General features: G+C 53.8%; 1 protein-coding gene and 1 long non-coding RNA gene across 9 annotated transcripts; one reads left to right on the forward strand and one right to left on the reverse strand.

Annotated features, from left to right (window-relative positions):
* Window positions 1-4,596: 4,596 nt before the first annotated feature.
* On the reverse strand, window positions 4,597-19,268 carry CELF3 (CUGBP Elav-like family member 3). Of its 8 annotated transcripts, none has more exons than XM_032843579.1 (14): window positions 19,201-19,268; window positions 18,338-18,443; window positions 17,078-17,160; window positions 11,851-11,899; window positions 11,309-11,434; window positions 11,091-11,170; window positions 10,088-10,231; window positions 9,767-9,908; window positions 9,361-9,510; window positions 8,937-9,002; window positions 8,525-8,671; window positions 8,113-8,256; window positions 7,291-7,428; window positions 4,598-5,595 (listed from the first exon to the last, which is right to left on the reverse strand). In XM_032843579.1, the coding sequence occupies exons 4-13, from the start codon at window positions 11,897-11,899 to the stop codon at window positions 7,301-7,303; spliced, it is 1,176 nt and encodes a 391-aa protein (XP_032699470.1). In that variant the 5' UTR covers window positions 17,078-17,160; window positions 18,338-18,443; window positions 19,201-19,268; the 3' UTR covers window positions 4,598-5,595; window positions 7,291-7,300. The 8 variants fall into 8 exon arrangements, with proteins under 8 accessions (XP_032699465.1, XP_032699470.1, XP_032699469.1 ...); XM_032843578.1 differs by having other exon boundaries at window positions 11,309-11,437; XM_032843572.1 differs by having other exon boundaries at window positions 11,309-11,437; window positions 18,338-19,028; window positions 19,201-19,255.
* LOC116858712 lies at window positions 12,561-21,365 on the forward strand. Its single transcript, XR_004380996.1, has 3 exons — window positions 12,561-12,607; window positions 16,909-16,985; window positions 21,263-21,365. It is a non-coding gene; the product is annotated as an uncharacterized LOC116858712 (long non-coding RNA).
* Window positions 21,366-22,993: the final 1,628 nt, after the last annotated feature.

Raw genomic sequence — 22,993 nt, forward strand, 5'->3', positions numbered from 1 at the left:
TTAGGTCAGATATTTTTGTTATTTTTGTAAACCTGTTTTATCTTTATAACCCCTGACCATATGCTTTTGCTCCTTGATTGAAAGCTATAAAAGCAAGAACTAGTGTGACATTTCTTTTGGCAGTTTGGGGAGAGACATTTGTTCTGGGTCTCATTCACTCAGCCATCAGCATTAAATAATTGGAATCTGATAAATCTGATAATGGGTAAATAATTTATTTTTCTTTAACAAGGAAAGAATCGGTAGAGAAATAGTGGAATCCCAGAGCTGAATTACAGAAGTTTAAGTCGACAAAAATTGATTGTCTATCTGCCTGCGCAGGGCACCCTGTTCCATATGACAGCAGATACAAAGGAAAAGAGGCATTGTTCCCGCTTTTAGCCCAGCAGAGAACAGAGAGATTCATGAATGAGGGTACATGGCAGTGGAAGGTTGAAGTACCATAAGGATTAGGAAGAAGAGGGGGGGAAAAAAAAGACTTCTGGATGAAATCAACTAAGGAGGGGTGCCTGGATGGCTCAGTGGGTTAAAGCCTCTGCCTTCAGCTCAGGTCATGATCCCCGGGTCCTGGGATGGAGCCCTACATCGGGCTCTCTGCTCGGCGGGAAGCCTGCTTCCTCCTCTCTCTGCCTGCCTCTCTGCCTACTTGTGATCTCTGTCAAGTAAATTAAAAAAAGAAAGAAAGAAAGAAAGAAAGAAAGAAAGAAAGAAAGAAAGAAACTAAGGAAATCTTTGTGAAGAAAGTGGTGTTTAAGGTGAACCATGTAGGACAAGCAGGATTTCAACAAGAAGGTTTTTCCACAGACGTTATTGAGCTATTATGTGCCTGACACTTATAATTGGGAATGGAAAGCCACTGGGGGAGGGAAAGGATCAAACACGTCCAGATGAACAATGAGTAGTCGTATTTGATTAGAACTTAGGGATGTGTAGGAAAAAGCGAAAGATGAGGTTTGGAGAGCCTTGGATGCCAGGGTGAGGAGTTCTACATTTAAAAAACAAAGGTTTTGTTGTTTTTTGGATCAGCTGCAGTTTAGAAACTGGTACTTCCAAATACATACAGAAGGCTCAATTAGGACACTGTTATGGTTAGTTGGTAAGTGGAGGCAGTGATCATTGAAAGGAGGGATATGGATGTGAGGGAAAAAAATGTGGAAGTAATATCTTGTGATTAAATAACATTGAATGCATGTGTCAGGAGTAAAAGACTCCTGAGGTTTCATGAATAGGTGGCTAGAAAATAGAAATATTTAAGAGTTGAAACAGGGAGAAAATGTTTTAGCTTTGGACCTATTATGATTTAGGCATGGGAGAGAAATCTAGATACATAGGCATCTAGCAGTTACTTCGTAATTATTTGTTGAACACCTAATGTTCTGGGCGCTTTTGAGGGTGATGGGGATACAGTGGTAAACAAGGTGAAGGACAGACTCAGCATCTGCCTGTGGATGGATCTGTAGAAGGCTTCTATGAGAACAGGTTGGAGGAGGGCAGGAAGGGAACCACAGAGACAGAGGAGAACTCAACAGAGGGCTCTGGTGGTACGAGGGTGACTTTGGACTTTGTGGCCATGGAGACGGAGAGACAGATATGTGTAGGTCAACAATATATTTGAGAGAGAAGACAAGTAGGGCTTTGCAGTTGGATTGGATAGGAGGCGTGAGACGGCAATAGTGGTGCTAGATACTCGTAAGGAAGACCGAGGGAGGAAGGCGCGACCCAGAGTGAGTTCAGAACAGAAGTTCAGTTAGAAACAGCTGGGAGTCATTCTCATCGAGTGGATGAGAGGATACAGTATATTAGAGAGAAACCCAGTTTGTGGGGGGCAAGAGGAGCCTGCCTGATTACTCAGGGAAGTAGATCCAGAGAAAGCCCAGAGAATGGGAATCTTCGAAGGACTCGACTCTTGGCTCAGGGTAACTCAAAGTTGTCAGACTCGGAGAAAAGAGTGAGTCTTGGCCATGAGCGGAAATGCCTGCAGTCACAAATACTAGAAGCCAAGACTGGTTTTGGCATTTTAGCAGGAAGAGTGAAAAGACAAAGGAAACCATGTAAGTCAGACAGGCTGTGCCCCGTCTCCACTGAGGAAATGGAAACACTTTGCATGTCGTTTGTGCATTTCTAAGCTCTCAAAATATGGCCAGGGCATGGGGGTACATTGGAAGAATTATCCAGGGCTTTTCCTGGCCACACTGTTGTCCCTAGAGCCCCCTAACTGTGGATATTTTTCTAAATGTCTGTTTTTGTTTCTATAAATGGAAGGCTTCTCCCAATCCCTGCTATTAATCTGTCAGCTCCACTCTTCTGCCTTAAGTTCTTTTCCCATTCCCTTCTCTTTATGCTGCCATTAACATTGGAACAGTAACTTGATCATTTTAGAAGCAGCAGCTGAGTTTCATTCTTCTTGGTCTGACTTAGGGGATCCTATTGTTCTCATTTCTTATTTCCTCTGCTTTCTCATTTTGTTACTGCTCAGACCTCTCCTGCTCAGAAGAGGTGGTAGTGAACTTTGGGAGCTAACAGAACTACCCTCCTTTATACCCTCCTTACTATATTTGAAGCTAATATGATGCCTAAGAAATCTGTTTATACAGGTACAAGTTCAGGACTTCCTTTTCTGACCCTAAGTGTCCTACGTTTTCCCATCAAAGTGCCTGGAGATGATGAGCACTGGGTGATGTATGGAATTACTGATTCACTATATTGTATACCAGAAACTAATGTAACACTGTTAACTATACTAGAATTAAAATAATTTTTAAAAAGGACCTAGAAAGGGGTGCCTGGGTGGCTCAGTGGGTTAAGCCTCTGCCTTCAGCTCCGGTCATGATCCCAGGGTCCTGGGATCGAGCCCCGCATTGGGCTCTCTGCTCAGTGGGGAGCCTGCTTCCTCCTCTCGCTCTGCCTGCCTCTCAGCCTACTTGTGATCTCTGTCTGTCAAATGAATAAATAAAATCTTAAAAAAAAAAAAAAAGGACCTGGAGAATCCCTGCCCCAAAATGTTTCCTGTCCCCCAAAAGACCGCCCTTGTGTTTCCCTCTCCATCCTTCAACTTTACTTATATCTACTGCTTCTCCGGAGAAAATGTGGTGACAGTCTTGCAGGGAGGGGCACAGCAGTGAGCAATGACAATAAGTAATCTTCAGTGTTTGTCGAGTGGCTGCCTGTGATCAGGGAGGATACCAGGAGGAGGAGATTTTGGAGTCTTTTGCCTCCCCACTCCTCCATCCCAGGAGAAACCACCAGTATAACACTTTGGGAGACGCTCTTTGGTCTAAAATTCACCTTCCATCTTTCTGTCCTGACCCAGAAACTGTGGTGAGGACACAAGCGAGACACTTCAAGGGAGAATTCCTGGTGTTGATACCAACTCCTGCTGTCCTTACACACACTTCTGCCTGTCTGTGAGCAAACACACACACACACACACACACACACACACACACACACACACCATTCGAGATTTCAGATGTTCCTGCCTGATTCTCTTCTGAGTAAGGCCCCATCCCTGATCTCGGCCAAGCTAAGAGACTCTTTTCCCTGAAAGAATATCCACAGATATGTTTCTATTGTACTTCACACGTTGCTTTTCTTTTTACTACTCAGTTTGGAGCAGTTTAAGAGAAGGCCAAAGTATGGGGCCGATGTGGGGGCGGGTGGTGAGGAGCCACATCCATGTGCTCAGCTGGGACGGCCCTGGCCTAAGGCTGGATGGGCTGGAAGGTAAGCAAGTTTAAAGTAGGGGGCATAATGAGGGTGGGATAGTAGGTTGCTGCTAAAATCAAGTGGCCGAGATGCTGTGAAGTCACACACTACTCCCGTGTGAGCCCATGTGAGCTCCCTGAACCCAACCCTAAGGTAGTTCACAGAGAAAAATCAAAAGAAGACCCAAAGCAGAGGGACCTCAGGGCTTACGCAGTCCACCTTCTGCGTGATGGGACTCACTGCCACAGCCTGCTTGGTACTTGTTGGGATCTCTGCTTTGGGTCAAAGAACGGGTAATTGGGCCTTTCTGATGAGAGAATCATGGGCTTTGGAGTCTGACATATTGGGCCTCCTTCCTGCAGCCATCCCTTCGTAGCTTTGTGATTCTGGGTAAATTAGTTACCCTCCCAAGCCCTTTTTATTTAACCTGTCTATAAAATTATATCCTGCCTCACAGAGTTGTTGGGAGGTTAAGGGAGGAAATGTACATAAAGGGCCTGTAACAGAATTGCAGAGCAAAAGCTTAGCTCCCTGTATCCCACTGATGGGTGCAGGGACAGCTCACCCCCACAAACAAGGGAGAAATGGAGACCAGGAATGTGAGACTCAAGTCCCCAGCCTTCAGGGGGACAGGGCTGGATACAAGAAAGTCCTGCTGACCTGCTTTCTTCCCTCTGTGCCTAGTGCTGCAGAGCATTCCAGGATTAAGCCCCAAGGAAGGGCGGAAGAATGGGATCATGAAGCTATGGTTAAGACCTGGACCAGCTCAAAGGTCTTGGACCCTCCTGACAGGTCTCTCTCCCAAACCCCCCCCCCCACCAGCCTTCCTCCCCTCCCCAGTGCACAAAATCCCCTACCCTCAACTTTCCAAGACTATTATTTGATGCTTTTAAACTTTTTTCTTTATTTAGACAGAAAAGACCAACTCTTTAAAAGTAAAATGCAATAAATAAATAAGTTAAGCATAGAGAAGTGTCTGAAATGGACTCCCCAGTCTCCCCTTACCACTCCCACCGCCCCCCCCACCCGTTTCTTTCCCCTAAAACCTCTTCCTAAAGAAAATGATCAGGTAATAAACCCCTGTAACCCCTCCCCACACCCCTCCTCCCATATACCCAATTACCCCCAAAGCAAAGGGAGAAATCAAGAGAGAGAAAAAATCCAAGGGAAACATTGTCTAAACTCCCAGAAAGAGAGATGGCAGCGTCCGGGCCGGGCCGGGCTGGATAACGCACGGGTGGTAGTGGTATTTACACGGAGGGGACCAGCAGAGACTGTAAACATTTTTAGGGGTTTCGGGGGAGGTCTTTTCCTCATGAAAGGAGGAGGGTCTCTGTGGCTGACTGGTGGAGAAGCAGCCCTCAGGGCTCCCCCACACCCTCCTTAGAGGGGGCCCATGGGGGAGGCAGTGAGTTTTAGGGCTGGGAGCCCAGGGTTCAGGGATATCCTACCTCTAGCTGAGGGTGGCAGGGAGTGTGAGAACCAGCTTCTGAGAAACCCCTAATGTGGGGAAGAGGCTGGGGTGAAGGTGAGGTGGGGAGCTTATGGGAGGCCCCTCTGTCCTCCTGGGGGCCACAGGCCCGCTGGTGGGGGAGGCAAGTGCGAAAGCTGGGCACAGAAGGTCACCACAGGAACCCCAGCAGAAGGCAGATAGCCCAGAGCCTTTGAGCTTGTCCCTTGCTCCCTCACAAAGGCCAAAAGGGCCTGGGAGGAAACAGGCCCTTCAGGAGGGGCAGGGTGGTGGGAGTGGGCCGGTGTCCTGTTCCCCCAGGGCTGTGAAGCAGCTTTTGCCCCCAGAGCCCCATCGAGGCCCCGGGCAGGTGTGCAGAGAGGGCTGGGACCAGACGTGGGGATTGGGGTGTGGTGCCCCTTCCTCTGGTGTCTCCAGACCTGTGAAGTAAGGAGACATGGGTGAAGCTGTAGGGAAGGCACAGCCAATGCAGGTCACAGGCCCTGCCAAAGAAGAGGTAGCTGGGCTGGCTGACGCAGGATAGGATGGGGCCGCTTGGGGAAAGCAGGTCATCAGAAAGGCCTCAGTCCAGACAGAGCCCCCCCCAGCTGTTGGACGAGGGGCAGTGATGGAGGAGAGGGGAGGGAGAGGGCCCATGATACAGGAAACCAAAGGATATTCAGAAAGAGATATTTACACAGCCCGTGAGAGAAAGAAAGGCTGGAAGACAGAGAGACAGGGACTGGAGGGGACAAAGCAAAGGAGTGAGACAACAGGCAGGCAGGCAGAGATAGCTAAGAGAAAGGAGAAGGGGCAGTGGACAGACAGACACCTGGAGGAAGAGCAAGGTGGCCAGGCTAGGACCTGGAATGGGGCTTAGGGCTGCAGTCTTGGGGGCTGAGACCCCCAGACCTTAGAGAATGCTCTCATTCCTTTTCAGAAAGGAACAAAGAAAGCAAGAGAGAAATGCACAGAACACAGACCACAGTCACCAACCACTGTTGACCAAGCACGTCCCGCGAGCTGCCCCCGGCCCTGACCCTGGGCTGAGGGGCGCTTCCCTCCGCGGCCCCCTCCCCAAAGAACAAACAATCGGCTCCAAAGACAACACGCTCGTTCCATGCAACTTACAGGGGCCCGGAGCAGGGGTCCGGGGATGGGGGCTTCGGCCGACAATGGACACGGGCCCTGGGCTGGGGGGGCCCCCAGGGTGGGGGGAGTTAAGCAGCCAGGATTGGGGGGGAAAGGGGGAGAAACAGAAAATGTGGGTATTGTTCTTGGGTTGTGTTTTTTCAGGGGTTTGGTCCAAAGGAGATTAAACAAACACAAAAGTCACCAAAGCTCACAGCTCTGTGGCCATGAGGCTAAGGTGGTGACGGCAGTTGGTTGGAGGGGACCCATTTCGTGAAATTCAGGCAGTCCAGCATTTTAGCCTTCTCCACCTAAACCAAAGCTGCTCCTGGTAGGCCTGAAACTTGGACTTCCCCGAGTCTGTTCTGTGCACTCTGCACTGTCTCATGGGTCTATACTGTACAAGAGCCCAGGGTCTATACTACGTGGGGTCCAGGGTGCTGAGGGTCTAATATCCCCACCTCTCAGGAGGATAGATATTCCAGGAGCCATGATTCTAGAACCCTCCAGTATCCTACACCAGCCCCCTTACTTCCCCAACTCTACTCCCCTAATTCTACTCTGACCCAAAGGAAAGCAAAAAAGAGAGACACACACAAACACATAGACACTGACCAGACAAATGACACCAGATTCTGAGGAAGACCTGGGAAGTGGACACAGATCTAGACAGACTTGGCTCTCTCTGGGGTCACAGTGTGTGTGTGTGTGTGTGTGTGTGTGTGTATGCATGCACGCATACACACACACAGGTGTATGTATGTGTGTGTGAGAGAGAGAGAGACAGAATGACTCAGGTGACTGAAAGGTGACAGCAGAAAGTGACTGAAAGGGTGACAGCAGAAGGAACTATACCAGACCCCAGCTTCAAGTGCACAGAGTCAGGCGGGGGTGGGGTGGGCATCCCTGAGGCTAGGGGAGCATGGGGTGGGGGCAGTCCAAGTGAGGGCCCTGGCTTCTGTGTGAGGGAGCTGAAGAGGTCACAGGATGGGAGCAAGACCCACCTGGGGGCCCTCAGTAGGGCCGGTTGGCATCCTTAGGCCGCTTTAGCTGGACTTTGAGGCGCTTCATGCCAATCTGGAAACCGTTCATGGCCTGGATGGCAGCCTGGGCACTGGCCGGATTGTCGAAACTCACAAAGCCTGAGGTGAGAGGGGCATAAGGCCCAGCCCAACCCCGCCTCACTTGCCTGTGCTTAGGACCAGAACCTGCTCCTTGGTTCCCTGCTGCCCCACCTCCCTTCCTCCCGGGATCCTGAGGGCCTGGCACACAGCAGGCATTTGATGGGGAGCTGCTGATTGACAGGCTGAGGAAACGCAGTGCAGCCACTCAACATGCTCTTGGACATTCTTTCCAGCACTCTCTGAAGGGCAGCCCCTTCCTCAGCCTGGATAACTCTGAACCTGCCTTCTGAAAACACAGACCACTTCTGGCCCTTTGTGACTTCTCAAGCAGGGAGGACAAGGCTCCTTTCTCCCCTGAAGCAACTTTTCAAAGACATGAAGGCAAAAGACTCCACTCCCTAAACTTTCCTTTTGAAAACCAAACATCCCGTTCCTGAGACTCTTCCAGACCTTGGGGAGCATGAATTTGACCAGTGCTCAAGGAGAAAAGGTGAAGTTGCAGGTTTTGGAGGAAGAGCTGGACAGCAGCTGGTATGGCATGCCGAGGGTGTAAGAAAGGTTCCTTCTGACCTTGGATAATCTGGATTTCAAAATTTGGGCCCACTGTGACCATAAATGCCTTTAAATGTCTCAGATCTTATCCATATTTGGAGTTTGGCAAAAATGTACCGTATTTTATCTTTTGGATCACCACAGTCTTACCAAAACACTTGCTCTGATTGGTGGCCCGGTCAACAAAGACTTTGGCTGAGATGACGTGGCCGAAGGGGACAAACATCTGGAGGATTTCTGAGTCCGTGAACTCCTGGGGCAGGTGGTAGATGAAGATGTTGCAGCCGTCAGGGCCTGGATGACAGCAGACACAGAGGAAGAGCTCAGGAATTGGGAAACACAGGGCAAGGGCCCCACGGAAAGCAGGCCCTGAGGGGCGGACCCTCCCATCCCAGCCCCCACATGCAAGCCAGGGCGCCAGACACCTCATCCCCACTTGCTTTCTTCCCACACATAGGGCCAGAGTCAGGCTTGGAGCAGGCAACAGGGAGTCCCCAGCCCAGGACCAGGGCGCTCCTCTCCCTAAAGGCTCTGGGCCGGGAGAAGGGCGCCCAGGCCGCACCTTCCCGTTGCTGCTGCTGCTGCTGTTGCTGCTGCTGTTGCTGCTGCTGCTGCTGCTGGGGAGGAGGTGGGGGCTGCTGGGCGACCAGGGTTGGGGGAGGCTGCGGGAACGCAGGTGCGACCAGGCTGTAGGCTGCTGGGTAGGCTGCTGGGGGGGGCAGTGGAAGAACGGAGAGCTAGTGGGGGTCTCGGGACTCCCCTGGCCCCCGGGGCCCTCTGGCCAGCCCTGTCTCCCTCTGCCTAGCCCAGGCCAGTGGGGGGGACAGGCCCTTGAACTCTGGGTATACTGCCCCTAACGTAGGACCCATGGGACCCATCAGGAAGCCCCAGGGGGTGGCTGGCAGGGCAGGGTGCCTGGAAGATCAGCTTCTCTCCCTTGCTGTCCCTCCTGTCATGGGCCCTGGGCTCCTCACCTGTGTAGTGCTGCATCCCTGCGTAGGCCTGCTGCAGGGGGTCCACAGGTGCCGCGGGGCTCTGGGCTGGGGAGAGCAGCACCAACTGTGAGGGAGGGGGAGGACGCAGAGCAAAGGCCATGCAGGTGGGGAACACAGCCTCCCAGGGCGTGGGGTGTGACAGGATAGCACGCAAAGGCACAGGGTGGCAGGAAGAGCGCAGAGCGTGGAGTCTGACTGCCTGTGCAACCCCGGACTTCTCTAACCCTCAGCTTCCCTGGCTGAGAATGGGCAGGAGCCTCTGAGGCCAAGGATGCCAGAGCAGAGAAAGCACCTTATGACCCTGAGGCCTGCAGAGGGAGGGTGCACCACAGCTGTCTGTGGGCAGTGGGAGCAGTGGCTTTGATAGATGCTGGGGAAAGAGGGGACAGGCAGAGACCCCCACCTGGGTAGGGGTGAACCCCGTTGGGATACAGAGCATCAGGGGCAGGTTGCCCGGTGGGCTGGGTGGGCACCGGGCTGTAGCCGTTGACGCCCAGGGCAGCAGGGATTGCCGAGACGGGCGTTGCGGCGATGGCAGGAGGGGTGCTGGTTCCTGGGGAGGAGAAAGCGGCAGAGACAGAGCAGAGAAGCGGACACACACACACACACACACACACACACACAAACACAGAGAACCAGTCAGCAAGGCTGCAGGCATTAGGGAGGAAGCAGGCCACTCTATTGCCCCTGAGTCCCTCCCAGCCCCTCTGGCTTCCCTGAGCAGTGCCCTACGTCCATCCCCACCACACACACACTGACCTGTCCCACTTGTGCCCAGCCCAGCCTGGCCTACCTACCCTGGGCTTTACCTGAGGATGGGGTGATGGGGGTGGCAATGAGGCCATTGGCATTGATGGCGGCCATGTGCTGCATCTGCACGGCGGCCATGGTGGCCATGGGGCTGAGGTAGGCACTGTGAGCCGCCACCAGGGCTGCCTGCTGCTGCATCAGCTGGAGGGAGGGGAGGAGAGGACAGTGGGGCCGGGTCCTCCCACCCCCACCCCCATGCCCAGCCTGGCTCCCCTCCCAGCCACGGACCGGACCGTGGCACTGGAAGGGTGGGGGCAGGTCCTGGAGGCCAGGAGGAGGCGGGGAGGAGCCCAGCCCAGGCCCCCGGGGTCGGTGCTCACAGCCTGGGTGTAGGCGCTGTAGGCTCCAAACTGCAGGGCGATGGGGCTGAACATGCCCAGCTGGGTAGCCACCTGCTGCATGCGGCGGAGACCTCGCTCCTTCTCCGTGTCGGCAAACTTCACCACCAGGCTGGATGAGGCACCCTGGGCAGGGGCCACGTGGCGGTTAGAGGGACAGAGGAGTCGGGACCTCTCCTGCTCAGAACCCTCAAGGCCCGGCCTCGGGTCCATCCCTCCAGGCTTGGCCTCTTGGGGAGGACAGCCATCAGGGCGCCTCTGTCCAATGAGAAGATTTTCATCCCAGCCTCCCCCTGTGCCGGGATGGGCGAGAGGCTACAAAAAGTTGAGGAACTTGAAGGCACGTGTTTGGAAAGGGAATGGCCTACTGAAATCAGAAGGGCGCCTCTGGCTTCTCTGTAAGGATTCCAAGCTGGAAATCATCCCCAGCCGATATTTAATCTCGGGCTGGTCATCCCATCTAGCTGCCCCAGCCCCCACACCACGATGCCCACCCCCACACCCTGACCCTCGTGGTATGCTCAGAGCATGAAGCCTCAAGTTTTAATACCACCTCGAGCTAAATAAAAACCAAACCCAAGGAACATGTGCAGAGATTTTGTAGAATTCTGGACTCTAGAATGCAATTCTCTATTCAGTGGTGCATCCTCTCAGCCAAGGCCCAGCTAATCGCTTGCCCAGCCTCTGCTGAGGGAGCTTCAGAGTCAGCTAGGTCCATCTGAGAAACACACTCTGCTGGAGAGCCCCCCCACGAGCACGGTCAGTTGGCCCAGGGCTAATGTGCAGAGGGCATGTGGGGCCTCTAAGCAAGTGTTCCAATGCCCAGCCAGGGAAGGTGGGGGGTACAGGAAGGTGGGCGAAGAGATAGGAGATGGAGAGGCTGAGGAGTGGAGGAGGCTGGAGAGGAGGGCAAGGCCTGTGGACTGGAGGTGAGGGGTCAGAGGTGGGGGGATGTCATCTGAAATGTGAATGTGGGGGTGCTCACCGGCAGGGTCCGGCTGCTGTGAAGGGTGTTGATGGCCGCTTGGGCCTCGGCGTGGGTCTGGAACTTGACAAAGGCGCAGCCTACAGCATCCGAGAGCAAGGAGGAAAGGGTGAGTGCTCACCCTCAAGGGCCCCCAACGTTGCTGTCACCAGGGAGCCAAGGGGAAAGGAGCAGAAAGGCCAGAGGGCCTGTCTGGGGAAGGGGGAGCCACTGGGTACCTTTGCTGGTGCCATCTGGCCCCCGGAGCACAGTGCACTCGTCTATGGTCCCAAAAGGCTCGAACATCTTCCTGACGTCCTCATCTGTCTGCTGCTTCCCTAGCATCCCCACAAAGAGCTTCCGGTCTTCTGGGGGGTAAGGTACAGGACGAGGGGCATGTTCAGGGCTCCCTGGCTACTTTCCCCACTCTATTCCTGCCAGGACAGGCACAAATCCTGCCCTTCACCTTTGGCAACTCCCTGGAGCTCCAGGCACTCCCCTCACCCTGAGACTAAGGCTACTAGCAGTGACGCCAGTGATTTTGGGGGAAATGGGATACAGTTACATAGGGTGCTCAGCCCAGTTCTGAAGGGCTTGCACTTTCCTCTGGGCTTCAGTTTGGCCATCTCTACAATGGGCTAGATGACATCCCCCCTGACAATAACCCCCACCTTGACCGGGAACCCTTTGGAATTCTCAGATTTCCTTCCTCAAGAGAGGCTGCCCCTCAGTTACTCTAAGCCCTGGGCCTGAGTTCCAAGCCCAAGGGTACAGAACCTACCTCCTCGGCTCTCGCTGTCGGCCGGCTTGACCTGGATCGGCCTGTTCATCTAAAAGGAGAAAAGAGAAGGCAACTGCTGGGGACCTCCTCTGACCCCGACAAGAGCCACCCGCCCCCCCCCCCCAGGCCGGGACCTCAGAGAGGCTAGAGGAAGCAAGCCCCAGGCCCTAAACTGCTGATGGGAAGGAAGGGATGGGCCTAATCTTGTTTAGGATTAGGACCCGGGGGAGATTAGAGGCAGTGGGAGGTCAGGATATCTAGGAGGATGCTCCTGGGCCCACTCCAGGCCCCGGTGAAGCCCCAGGTGACCTGGCCAGGGGCAAGTGATGCTCTCTTTAGGGGGAGAATGGAACTTCCCATAGGACCTGTCTCCCCAGATGGAGCCCAACCAAGAGGCTATTCAGCAAGAGCTGTCTTAATTTTACAAAGTAGGGGCAAGAGAGGCCTCTCCAGTGAGCAGCCCCAAGGAAGACTATCGACCCAGGGACACCCCACAGATGCCCCGACTTCCTTCTGACCCCAGAGGTGTGTCTGCTTCTCTATCTGCCCCCCTACACCCCTTGACCCCAGGGGGAAGGCACTCGGGCAGCACAAAGGGAGCAGATGCCCAGTCTCCGTGGCAACGGGAGAATGCGCGCCATGGCAACCGCCCACTCAGCCTGATTTATCCCTCCCGTCGCCCTGGCGACCGTGGTGACGTCATCACTTCGGCTGCTCCACACACCCGGAGAAGGAGTGGGGGGGGGGTGAGAACAGGGTATGCTGGGGGTGGAGGATTTGGAGGGGGCTGGGAGGTGGGGGAGGGGCCCAGGACAAGCTTCCTGATTCGTGCTGAGCAGGCTCTGCAGGGGCCACACTGTCCCTTCTTCCTCTGCCTTCCTCCTCCAGATCAAATCCTTGGTGTCTCACAGCTGAGAGGGCTCCGAAGGAAGAACTGCTGTCCCATGCTCTTTTGACATTCTCCCTGTACCCCGAAGTCCTCCAGAGCTCTCCCTTCTCTTCACTCCTGCAGCATCTCCCTTTGTTTGGTCTCCAGTGGAAATGCAGACACCCCCCAGTTCCCCTCTCCATGATCTTGCCTGGTGAGGGGACTTAGCAATGACTTCTGCAGGTTGATTTCCTTCACTGGGGGCGGGGGGCATCTTCAGAACTGGAGGGAGGGGTAGGACTCAGTATTTCGTGTCTGAAAATATTTTGCTACTGAGGGGCCATCCTAGCTCCAGTGACCAAAAATACTAAACAAAAGAAACCATTTGTTGACATTCCGAGGGGAGCTACGGGTATCCTCAGGAAAGGCACTGGACTGGGGGTCAGGAGATCCAGGTTCAAGGACTAGCCCTGCCACTCACTAGCTGGGTGACCTTGGACAAGTCACTTCTCTCCTCAGGGCCTCAATGTTCTTCTCTGTAAAACAGTGGGGCAGATCAGGTGGTGGTGAATCAGGTTCCCCTCAGCTCTAGTGTTCCAGCCTTTGGGGATCTCGTGTGTCGTCACTTCACACAGAGAAGTACAGGACTGGTAGTGGGCCCCTTGCCCCTTCTCACACCAGACCCTCCACCCTGGTATCCAGCCATTCCAGTCAGTGTGACGGGACTCTGGCTGGTGAGGGAGCCCAGGCCTGGATCAAACCTAAGCCGCACCTCAGTGGACACTCCTGTCCTGCCCCACCCCCATTTATGGATCTAAGAGCAGCTGGCTGGGGGGAGGTGGGTAACAGTCACCCAAATCCTCCAGCCAATCTGCCCCCAGCTTTATCCTCCACCAATCTGGGATTATCCCATCGAGTTTCAATCTCCTCAGGGGCTTGCACCCGCATGTGTGTGTGTGTGCGTGTGTGCGCGTGTGTGTAAGAGAGATGTGTGTGTGTGGGGGGAGTGGGGGTTAGACACCCAGGGCGCTCAGTTTTGCACGCTGTAAAGCAATCGGGAAGGGCCGCAAGGGCACCTCAGCCCCAGCCCCACACCTCCTACAGAAGACGTAGACTCCACACCAGGGTCTTTCCATGGCATCAGGGAATTCATGAGTTGACACTATCCCTTTCCCAAAATGCCCCTAGGGATCTGAGGTTCTAGGCAAGGGCGGGGAACCTGAGACCCAGAAAGAAAGGATGCCATTCCCTTACTGCACGGGCTCCCAGGCACAGAAATAGCACCTCAATAAATATCCACAGCTGATAGGGATTCACACAAAGACACACAGAAGCGCACAGGCTGTGGCGCAGGTCACGTTGACAGAAGGTCCCCGACACAGCTTCCCTCAGAGCCGGCCCCCCCCCCGCCCCCGCACCAACCCATGCCCAGGCTCTCCTTCTTGGCCTGGCACTTCCTGTGGGAAGCTCGGTCTTTGTTAGTTCAGCTTGGGCACACCTGCCCCCTCCCCTGAGTCCAGCTGGGCCCTGTTTACCTGGCAACCCAGGCTCCGGTGCCTCTCTTCCCTAACCACCACCAGCCAGGTGATAAGCCCTCCTGAGGGCCTCCCAAAGAAGAGGAGGCTATTTATACTCACTCAGACTGCTCCCCCACTGACTTGGTCACTCATAAGGCCCTTATCCTTCTCACCAATAGCAAAGACCTCACTTCCAGCAAGCGCTCCTATTTCCAGAAAATCTAATTCTCCCGAGGACACAGGCCTGCTGCTCTGCCACCCCTGGCTCCTGACTCCCTTCCACCCGGTGTCCCAGACCACACATGGATCCTTTCCACAGGGCCCAAATTCACTGGCCCAACAGCGAGCCAACAGGCAGGACCCATGGCCCCAGAGTGGGAGTTCGGCCTAGGGAGAGGGCATAGGGCAGGCTAGGCAGAATTAGTCCCTCCCACCACCACCTCCAGGAGGCCACACCCTCCCGCAGGAAGAATCCATGGGCCTTTGGCAGAGCCTGTCCTGGGACCACTCAGGGGAGAGAAAAGGAAACGGGGCTTGGCAGCTACAGGTCCAGCCTCCATTCTTCCTCTGCAGCTGAAGTATCACCCTAATATAGCCGGACTGTGCAGATTTCGGGGTGACAGAGATGGGGAGGAAGAGGAGAGAGCTAAATGCTCACATTAAAAAAGAGCCTATATTAGGGCACCTGGCTGCCTCAGTCGGTGGAGCATGTGACTCTTGATCTTGGGGTTGTGAGTTCGAGGCCCACATTGGCAGTAGAGATTACTTAAACATAAAATCTTAAAAAAAAAAAAAAGCCGTATTAGGAGGGTGTGGAGGGAGGTTAGACAGAAGGAAGAACATCCCACAGAGGGGATGCACTAAACAGGCGTGCGTGCGTGCGTGCGTACACACACACACACACACACACACACACACTGAATGACTATTTGAGGAAACAATGCTGCCAGGAACGCAGGTGGCAGAGAAAAGACCTGGGGGATACAAAGGGTCAGGCAGAGCCTGGACATAGACATCTGCTCCCCTAGACGCCCCAAGCCCCCAGCACAAGGGTCCCCTTGGAGGATAGGACCTCCCCCCTCCATTTCCTACTAGAGGCTCTGTCAGGCCAATCTGGATCCTGTCCCGGAGGCAAAGGCTGAAGTGGAGGCCTCAGTGTCACCTGGGAGCTCACTCAGGGGCGGGGCTAGACAATCATTAACCAGGCGCCCTCTTCCCTCACCTGCCACCCTGGGCCTATATTTTTTCCAGGAAGGGGGGGGCAGAGCCCTTCTGCACCCTGACAGTCAGAGCCCTGCCCGAGCGCACAGACAGCTGGAGGTGGCAGACCCAGGCCAGGTGCCTGCCTAGCAAGATGGCAGGAAAAGAAGAGATGTTGTGACTAAGATGAAAACTACTGAATTGTCAGAAGTCTCCACAGAGAAAAGGAAAGAAAGGAAAGTTGGAATGTGACGTGATGGAAACCAGGCTTCCCAGGGAAGCGTGTGCCCACACCCACGCAGCCAGGCTGGCGGGCGCACGCGCACACATGTGCACACGCACGCGCACACACAGGCTCCCCGGATCCCAAGGCCGCTCTCTCTCTCACAACCGCGCGCGCGCGCACACACACACACACACACACACACACACACACACACACGAACACACACAGATCCTTAATGGCATAGGCCAGGGCTGTTCTGGTGCCTTGCCACCAACTAGGATGAGATGGAGGGGAGAAAGCCAGTCTGACTGTGGGATTTGCTCTCTTAAGTGCATTCAAGGGTTGAGGGCCACAGAGGGAATGGGTCACGGACCTACTGAAGGTTCGAAGTTGGGAGTGACTGAAGCAGTTCTGATTTTCCTGGATGCCCCCACCCTCTTTGCCCGTCTGTTTTGTCTACTTCCTTCCCAGGAAGGAATGGAGAATCAGCCTTTTTCTCCATGCCCCACATAGGGGAAGGGGTAGAGGCTATGACACGTGTGTCTCCAGCACCCAGGCCGGGCTCAGCAAATGTTTGCCTGAGGGATGGATGGGGTTAGCTCTCAGTACTACTTCCTAGGGCTCAGAGGGTGGGAGACAACAGAAGCACATAGACATGGGAATAGAATGGCACAACATTTCCCCCCAGGCTGCATGGCAGGAGGCAGCCTGAGATTCTCTATCCCTGCCAGCCCAGGCCTGGGACAATCTGCACAGCTATCTCAGAAGAAGAGAAAAAGAGCTCTGACTTTTCAGGAGAGAGGCCATGCCGGAGGGCACCCCTGCCGACCTGGGCACACTTTGGGGGTCAGACTTGATCCTCCACAATGATGTCTGCCCGTGCCCTTGCTTGCCCCAGCCCACAACCCCCCCGGGCTCTGCTCCACCCTGATGCCCAAAGCTCTTCCTAGGAGATGTGAGGTGAGTCTTTGAGAGCTCAGAAGCCTGCACAGAGATGCTAGTCCAGCAGGTACCCACTGTCCCAGTCACAGTCAGACATTCCACCCCCAGAGCCACAAAAGAGTGCCTGGGTGCCTCCTGCTTACTTTGCCACACACTTGGTATCCGGAGTCTCTCCCCATGCCTCACAACCAGCTAAGCTCTCTAAGTGTTGTCCCATGAGCAGGCTGGAAAGTGGGGAAGGGGCTGCACCTGCTCTTTACAAAGGTCACATTTGCTCTGCTAACCGCTGTCTTCCTTCTCTCCAGGTAGAAGAAATGAATGCATCTCCAGCAAGAAAGAGGGCTGTTAGAAGGAGAGGGGGGCCTCCTGGTGATGAGAGGAGGTAGGAAATGAGTTCTGTATCTCAGAAAGGTGGTGAGCCCCCTGCCCCTTCTAGCACCCTTCTTAGAAGTGCCCTATGAATATGGGACTCACCCCTGGAAGCGTCTTCTGTTCGTGCAGGGCGCTCTGGGCCTTCAGGGCTGAATCGCGGGCACAGTATGTCAGGAAGGCACATCCTGAGGAGGGGCAGGGGCAGAGAGACCGGGTGGGGGTGAGTCCCTGATATCCCCTCCCTAAAAGGCTCCCCCAAGCCATGACACTGAGGACTGGGAGGCTTTTCTCTTCTTGCTCCTCTCTGGCCGCTGGAGTGGGAAGGTGTTTGAGAGGGGCCAGACATTTTGCCCCAGGGAGTCTCTGGGCTGAGTCGTTGGGAGAGGGGGCTTTGTGTGGGAGGAGAAGGGGCATGTGGTTGCCAGACAAGTATGTGCAGTGTGGTTTCTCTCTTCCTCTGCTGGCCTCTTTTCCCCTTCTCCTTTGCCTCTACCTCCCTCCATCTTGGTCCCCATCACCCTTCTCCTCTCCCATTTTCCCTATTTCCTCATCTCTCTCCTACTCCTTGGGAGTCAGGTGGATGGTGAAGAGTGGGATAGAGGAGAAGGAAAAGGGAGAGCAGTTCACTGCAAGTCCCTAGGCCAGTTGACAGGGGAGGCAGTGGGCCCCCCCCCCCCCCCCCCCCAGTGCTTGGGCTCTCCCAGTCCTGACCGGAGCCTGACCCTGCTTAGCAAGAGTGCACAGCCCTTGGACAGGCCCAAGGAATGCCTCTTGGCCAGCCTCTCTCAAGTTCCCGCCCCCACACTTCCCAGATCTATACCAGTCTCTGTCCTCCACACCCTGTTTCTCAGGTCCCTCTCTTGGGTCCTGGAGCTGCCCTGCCCAGTCCATGTCCACTCTTGCCAGGGTGACCCCCACCTCAATAGTGTCTGAGACGATTAAGATTCCCAGGCGAGTGTGCATGCATGTGCACACACACACACACGCATGTGCGTACACACACACACACACACACACACACACACACACACACCTGCCTGGCTCCTTATCTCCCAAACCAGATCTCTTGGTCCTCCATCCTCCTTTGAGTTCATCCACGACATCACCCTCTCATCTCTGGAGTCCACATCTCTGCATCCCCTCCACAACTCTTCCCCTAAAGAGGCCATCCTAAGGCCTGCATCCGAGTCCCCTGCTCACCCTGGCTGTTCTCTTCCAGCTCCTCCATCCACTCCTTAGCCCCTGAACTCTTTCCTTCCACACTGGCCCTTTCCAGCTGCTCCAGCCCTCCAGGCTGGCTTCCCCTCCTCCCAGCCTCCCCTCCCACCCCTGACATCTCTCCAGCCTGGCCTGACCCCTCACCCTTGTGCAGCCCGGTGTACTTGTCCTTGATGACAGTCAGCTCGAAGATCCGACCAAACTGTTCGAAGATGGGCTTCAGGTCCTTTTCCTCCAGATGCCTCGGGATCTGCCCCACAAACAGCTTGATGGCATCCGGCTCCTTCATTGGGGCGGCCCAGGAGGAGGGGCCGAGGGGAGCAGGGAGAGGCCCAAAGGCCAGGGGGAAGCTGCCTAGCAAGGAGGCAAGTGGTGGGGGCCGGGGCCCAGCCGGGGCTGGCTTTCCCTTTGGCCCCCAACCACAGTGCTGAGCAGAGGGGCAGCTCTTCACACAAAGGAGGCCCAAGGAGTTGAGGGCTAGGGGTCAGGGGTCTAGGCAGACACTGTCATGCCACCAGGGGGCATAGCCCAAACAAATGATCTCCCTCCCAGAGATCTGGCAAATATCCCAGAATGGGGGTCAGTGTGCTCAAGATCTGGAGGATTAGGGTAGTATCTGGGGTTCTGGGAACTGGGGATTAAGAGCTGGAGTCAGGGAAAGGTCCTGAGGAGGGTGATGGAGAAGGAGGGTTAGGGGTTAGGGGCCTGGTAGGTTGCCAGCAGCGCCAGGGTTGGGGGGGGGGGCACTCCTGATGTGGGGCAGGTGGAGCTCTCGTTGGCTTTCCTGGGAGGACACCTCCCCTGTGGCTGATCCTTCTGCTGGGTCCGAAGATCCCTGATGCCAGATGCTTGATCTCTGATGGCGGCAGGGCTCCGGGGGTCCCTTCTGCCCTGCCGCCCCCCTTCAGGTCCTCCCCTCAGCCCCCCTCCCACCCCCCCCCCGGTCCCCGGGCCCGGGTTGCTGCTGGGCGGCTCCCGCTGCTGGGGCTGCCTGCTTTCCCGGTCACCTGGGTCCCGGAGCTCTGCTCTCCGGCCGCGCTCTCCTCAACAAAAACCTCCCCCCTCCACCCCCCCCCTCCCCACTCCCACCTCCTTTCCCCTGACATCAGTGATGTCAGTCTCAGGGGTGGAATACAAATTCTCTACCCCGGAGAGGGACGCACAATACAGACAAGAGCCACGCCCTCTTTCTATCTCCTTCCTCCCTGACTCCCTTCCCACCTCCAGAAGAGCAGCTGGTCCTGTTGATAATAACCCTCCCCCCCATCTTACTCCCCAATCACGAGCTGGGCAAGACACTAAGATGGAGAATTTATAGAGGAGCCCTAAAGTGGGGTCCATTGTTCCGGGGGCTGGAGCTGTCCCCGGTGCTGGAAGCGAAGACCCCCAGGAGAGGGGAGCAGGGGGGGAGGAGGACAGGGGAGCCGGCATCTGGGGAGACTTAGTGTGGGGAGCAAAGGAAAGAATCTGGGGAAAAGAAAATGGCATAGAAAGAGTTGGGAAGGTTGGGAGTGGAGGGAGGAGGGAGACGTAGATGGGGCAGGAAGCAGGTCTCAGAGCTTGGGGGAAAGGGCAGAAGGGGACCCAGAGAGGAAAGATGGAAAGGGGGGGTGGGGAAGGAGAGAGCGGGGTGAAATGAGCACAGAGAGAGAACTGTGTATTTTCCAGAAAAGAATCCAAGAAAAACTATGTCTTGCTGGCATTTGCCAACGCCCCCTTCTCTCCCTCTGGGTGGTTTGTGTGTGTAAGTGCGTGGGCAGGGAGGCAGCGGTGGTGAGGTGGTAACGACTGCGAGCGAGAGCTATCACTTGTAAGCTCCTTGAAGACCAGGGCACCGTTTAATTCAGCATTTTACTGTTTGGGGTCTAGCACAGTGTCTTGATCATACATAGTTGCTTAATAATTATTTTTTGAATAAACAGTTGATGCAAAGAACCTCTGATAAGACCAAATTCCCGATTCCTTTAAGGGGAAGAACCACAACTAGCAAGCTCCGGTTAAGGGCAGAAAAAAAAAAAATTTCTCCTCCCTTTGCTCCCTTCTCCTAGTTAGGTTCCTTGAGTAGGACTCTCAATGTGAACCAGGTAGCAAAAAGGGATGCGGGGAGCACATTTGGGGGCCGTTACTCTCCTAAACCACTCTTCTTCTACAGATGATCTGTTTCCCCCATAATCTCAAGGGAGCTTAACTCTTTCATGCACAGGACCCACTCACAGCACCCTTCAGTGCAGGGAGTACCTGCTGACATCAAGTCTCCTGGACTGGGCAGTCCTTGTGGAATGCCCCATCTACTGTCAGTCCCTTCTTCACCCCAGAGTGGGGTTGATGTCTCCACAGTGGCACTGGTGTCTCCGAAATCCATCCAACTGAATCCCTGCCACCCCCATTCCTCAGCTATCACAGCAGGCAAGCTTCTCTTCAGGAAGGGAAGTAATAGTAATGGTGCTTAGATGACATGGTGTCCCAGAAATTCTTCCAAGTGCTTTACATTTACTAATGTGTTTAACCCTCAGCACCACCCTATGATGTAGGTTCTACTATTACTTCCAAATAAAGATGAGGGAACCAAGGCACCAACAGATAAGACGGCTTGCCTTATATCACAGAGCTAAAAAGAGGCCTTAGTGAGGGTGGAGCCCAGGAAGTCTAGCTCCTGAGTCCTGAGTTTAACCCCCATATCATATGCTCCCCTTGGGAATTGTAAGAGTTGTTAAGCCTGGCTTTCTTCCTCTTGTGCCTTCATTTGAGTGCTGTGTAATAGATGGCCTTCTTTCTACTGCTTTTGATTCTCTGTTGACCACCTTCCATCCTTCCTTAGTCTGGGTTTGAGTGTGTGTGTGTGTAAATATGATCACAGTTCATCATATGGATGCCCAGGTCCTCCCAGGTGGGCCCCTAAGATGGGCACAGGGGTGGGTGGGAGGGAGATGGTAGAGGACCCAGTACTGGGTGGTCAGAACACACCATGGCAGTGCCAGGGAACCAAGAGTGCAAACACACATGGAAAGCAACTTTCCACTCCCTACTCCACCCTCATTGTTTCTTTTCTTGCCTCCTAATCTGATCTAGGTATTTATGGAGATGCTAAACAGATCACACCCTCTGAGGATGGAGCCTAGGAAGACCCCATGGCCCTGTTGATCTCGTTACTCTGTGTCTTGTCAGCAGATCTGCCGCCCTGCTGCTCATTCAGGCTTGGGGCTAATCACATTAATTGAAATATTAAACATTTACAAAAATGAATTATAATGAATTCCCCTTCCTCCTCCTCCCAGTCAGCAACTGGGGAGACAGCTGCAGGCAGCAAAATGCCTCCAGCCTTTTGCTTAGTTTGTGGTCCCCAGATGGAAGGTTTCTATCTGAAAGGAGAGGCAGAGTTAAGGGGAGAAGAGGAGGGAGCTTGCTTCAGGGCATCCTTGCTGGGTGACTTTGGGCACATCTCTGCCCAGTGACATAACTCTGGGGGGTTAATCCTAGGACTCAGAGGCCCATTCTGGGAGGTTGCTCTCCAGGAGGAAATGAGGCTTCCAAACCTTACTTCTTCCAAGGTCCTTCCTCTTTCCACCATCCCCAAGCTCCCCCTCCTTCTTATTCTTCTGCACTCAGTGCTAAGCTGCCCTACATAAAAAGATTATTGACTTTATAAAGGAAGAGCTTGACTCCTGATTTTAGATTCTTAGAAAACGGATAATTGGGATATATTTCAAAGGGAAAAAGGTAGTGGTGGTATATGTGGGCAGAGTGGCTAGTCACCAGATACTTGTTGGCCTCACCAAATGAAAGCAGAGTGAAGCCACGTGCTGCAGAAACCATGACACTGTACAAAGAATCTATTGTTTAATCTTCCTTCCCTAAAGTGGCTGCTGTCTCAGATGGAGAGGTAAGACAGTGAGGACTGAGGTGCTGTGAGAAAACAAAATTAAGTAGAAGTAGCCTCTCTTATTTACACATAGTGGTACTTGGACCAAGGGAAGTGCTCAGTCAAGAAAGGCTTGATTGATTCTCAAAGTACAAGAAGATGACAGACTAGCAAAAGAAGGACATTACTTATTTTATACACAGGGTGGGAAGATGGAGAAAGTTTTACATATTTACGTATGCGTGTGTGTGTGTGTGCACGTGTGTGTGTCCGTGTGCATGTGTAGATTTGTCAGTCCAGCCCAGCATTGTTTAATAGAAGGCAAGCCATAGACATAACTTAAATTACTAGTAGCCACATTAAAAAAGCTAAAGAAACAAGTGAAATTACTTCTAATAATAGATTTTATTTAACTATAGATTCTCAATATTATTCAATGTTTATATGATATGTCCAAAATATTCAATCTGTCATCAGTATAAAGATTATTCATAAGATACTTTGCTTTTTTTAAACCACATGCTCAAAATCCAATGTGTATTTTACACTTAATAACACATCTGACACTTCCAGCAACATCTGAGTGCTCAGTAGCCACAGGTGGCTCACGCTGACCTTACTGGATAGTGCAGTTTAAGAGGTTCCCCCATTAGCTTCTGTGGGGTTGGAGGGGTGGGAAGAAACAGGTCTTGGCCAACAGGAACCGTCACCTCTGATTAACCTCTGCTCCTGTCTGAAAAAAATCACTGTGACAGATGGCAGCTTATCTACCTCTCTTCTAACCCTTTCTCCTAAAAACCAGACAACAACCGCATTGATTACTAACCTGGATGAGATTCCTGGGAAGAGGCCTGTAGCTCACCACCTCATCTATCTTCCAGGGTTTGTTTGTGTGTTTGTTTCCTGGCTTAGGAACTGTCCACATTTTTACTTCTTCCCTT

The sequence above is a fragment of the Lontra canadensis genome, unplaced genomic scaffold, assembly GCF_010015895.1.
Source record: "Lontra canadensis isolate GAN:19392208 unplaced genomic scaffold, GSC_riverotter_1.0 scaffold142, whole genome shotgun sequence".
NCBI lineage: Eukaryota > Metazoa > Chordata > Mammalia > Carnivora > Mustelidae > Lontra > Lontra canadensis.

Excerpts from the sequence above, each read along its gene's own strand:
- CELF3 (XM_032843572.1), bottom strand. The coding sequence starts at position 18,482 with ATGAAGGAGCCGGATGCCATCAAGCTGTTTGTGGGGCAGATCCCGAGG. Across the intron at positions 9,909-10,087 it reads ACAGCGCCTACACCCAGGCT|CTGATGCAGCAGCAGGCAGC; the intron begins GTGAGCACCGAC and ends CCCTCCCTCCAG. Across the intron at positions 9,511-9,766 it reads CCCCATCACCCCATCCTCAG|GAACCAGCACCCCTCCTGCC; the intron begins GTAAAGCCCAGG and ends TCTCCTCCCCAG.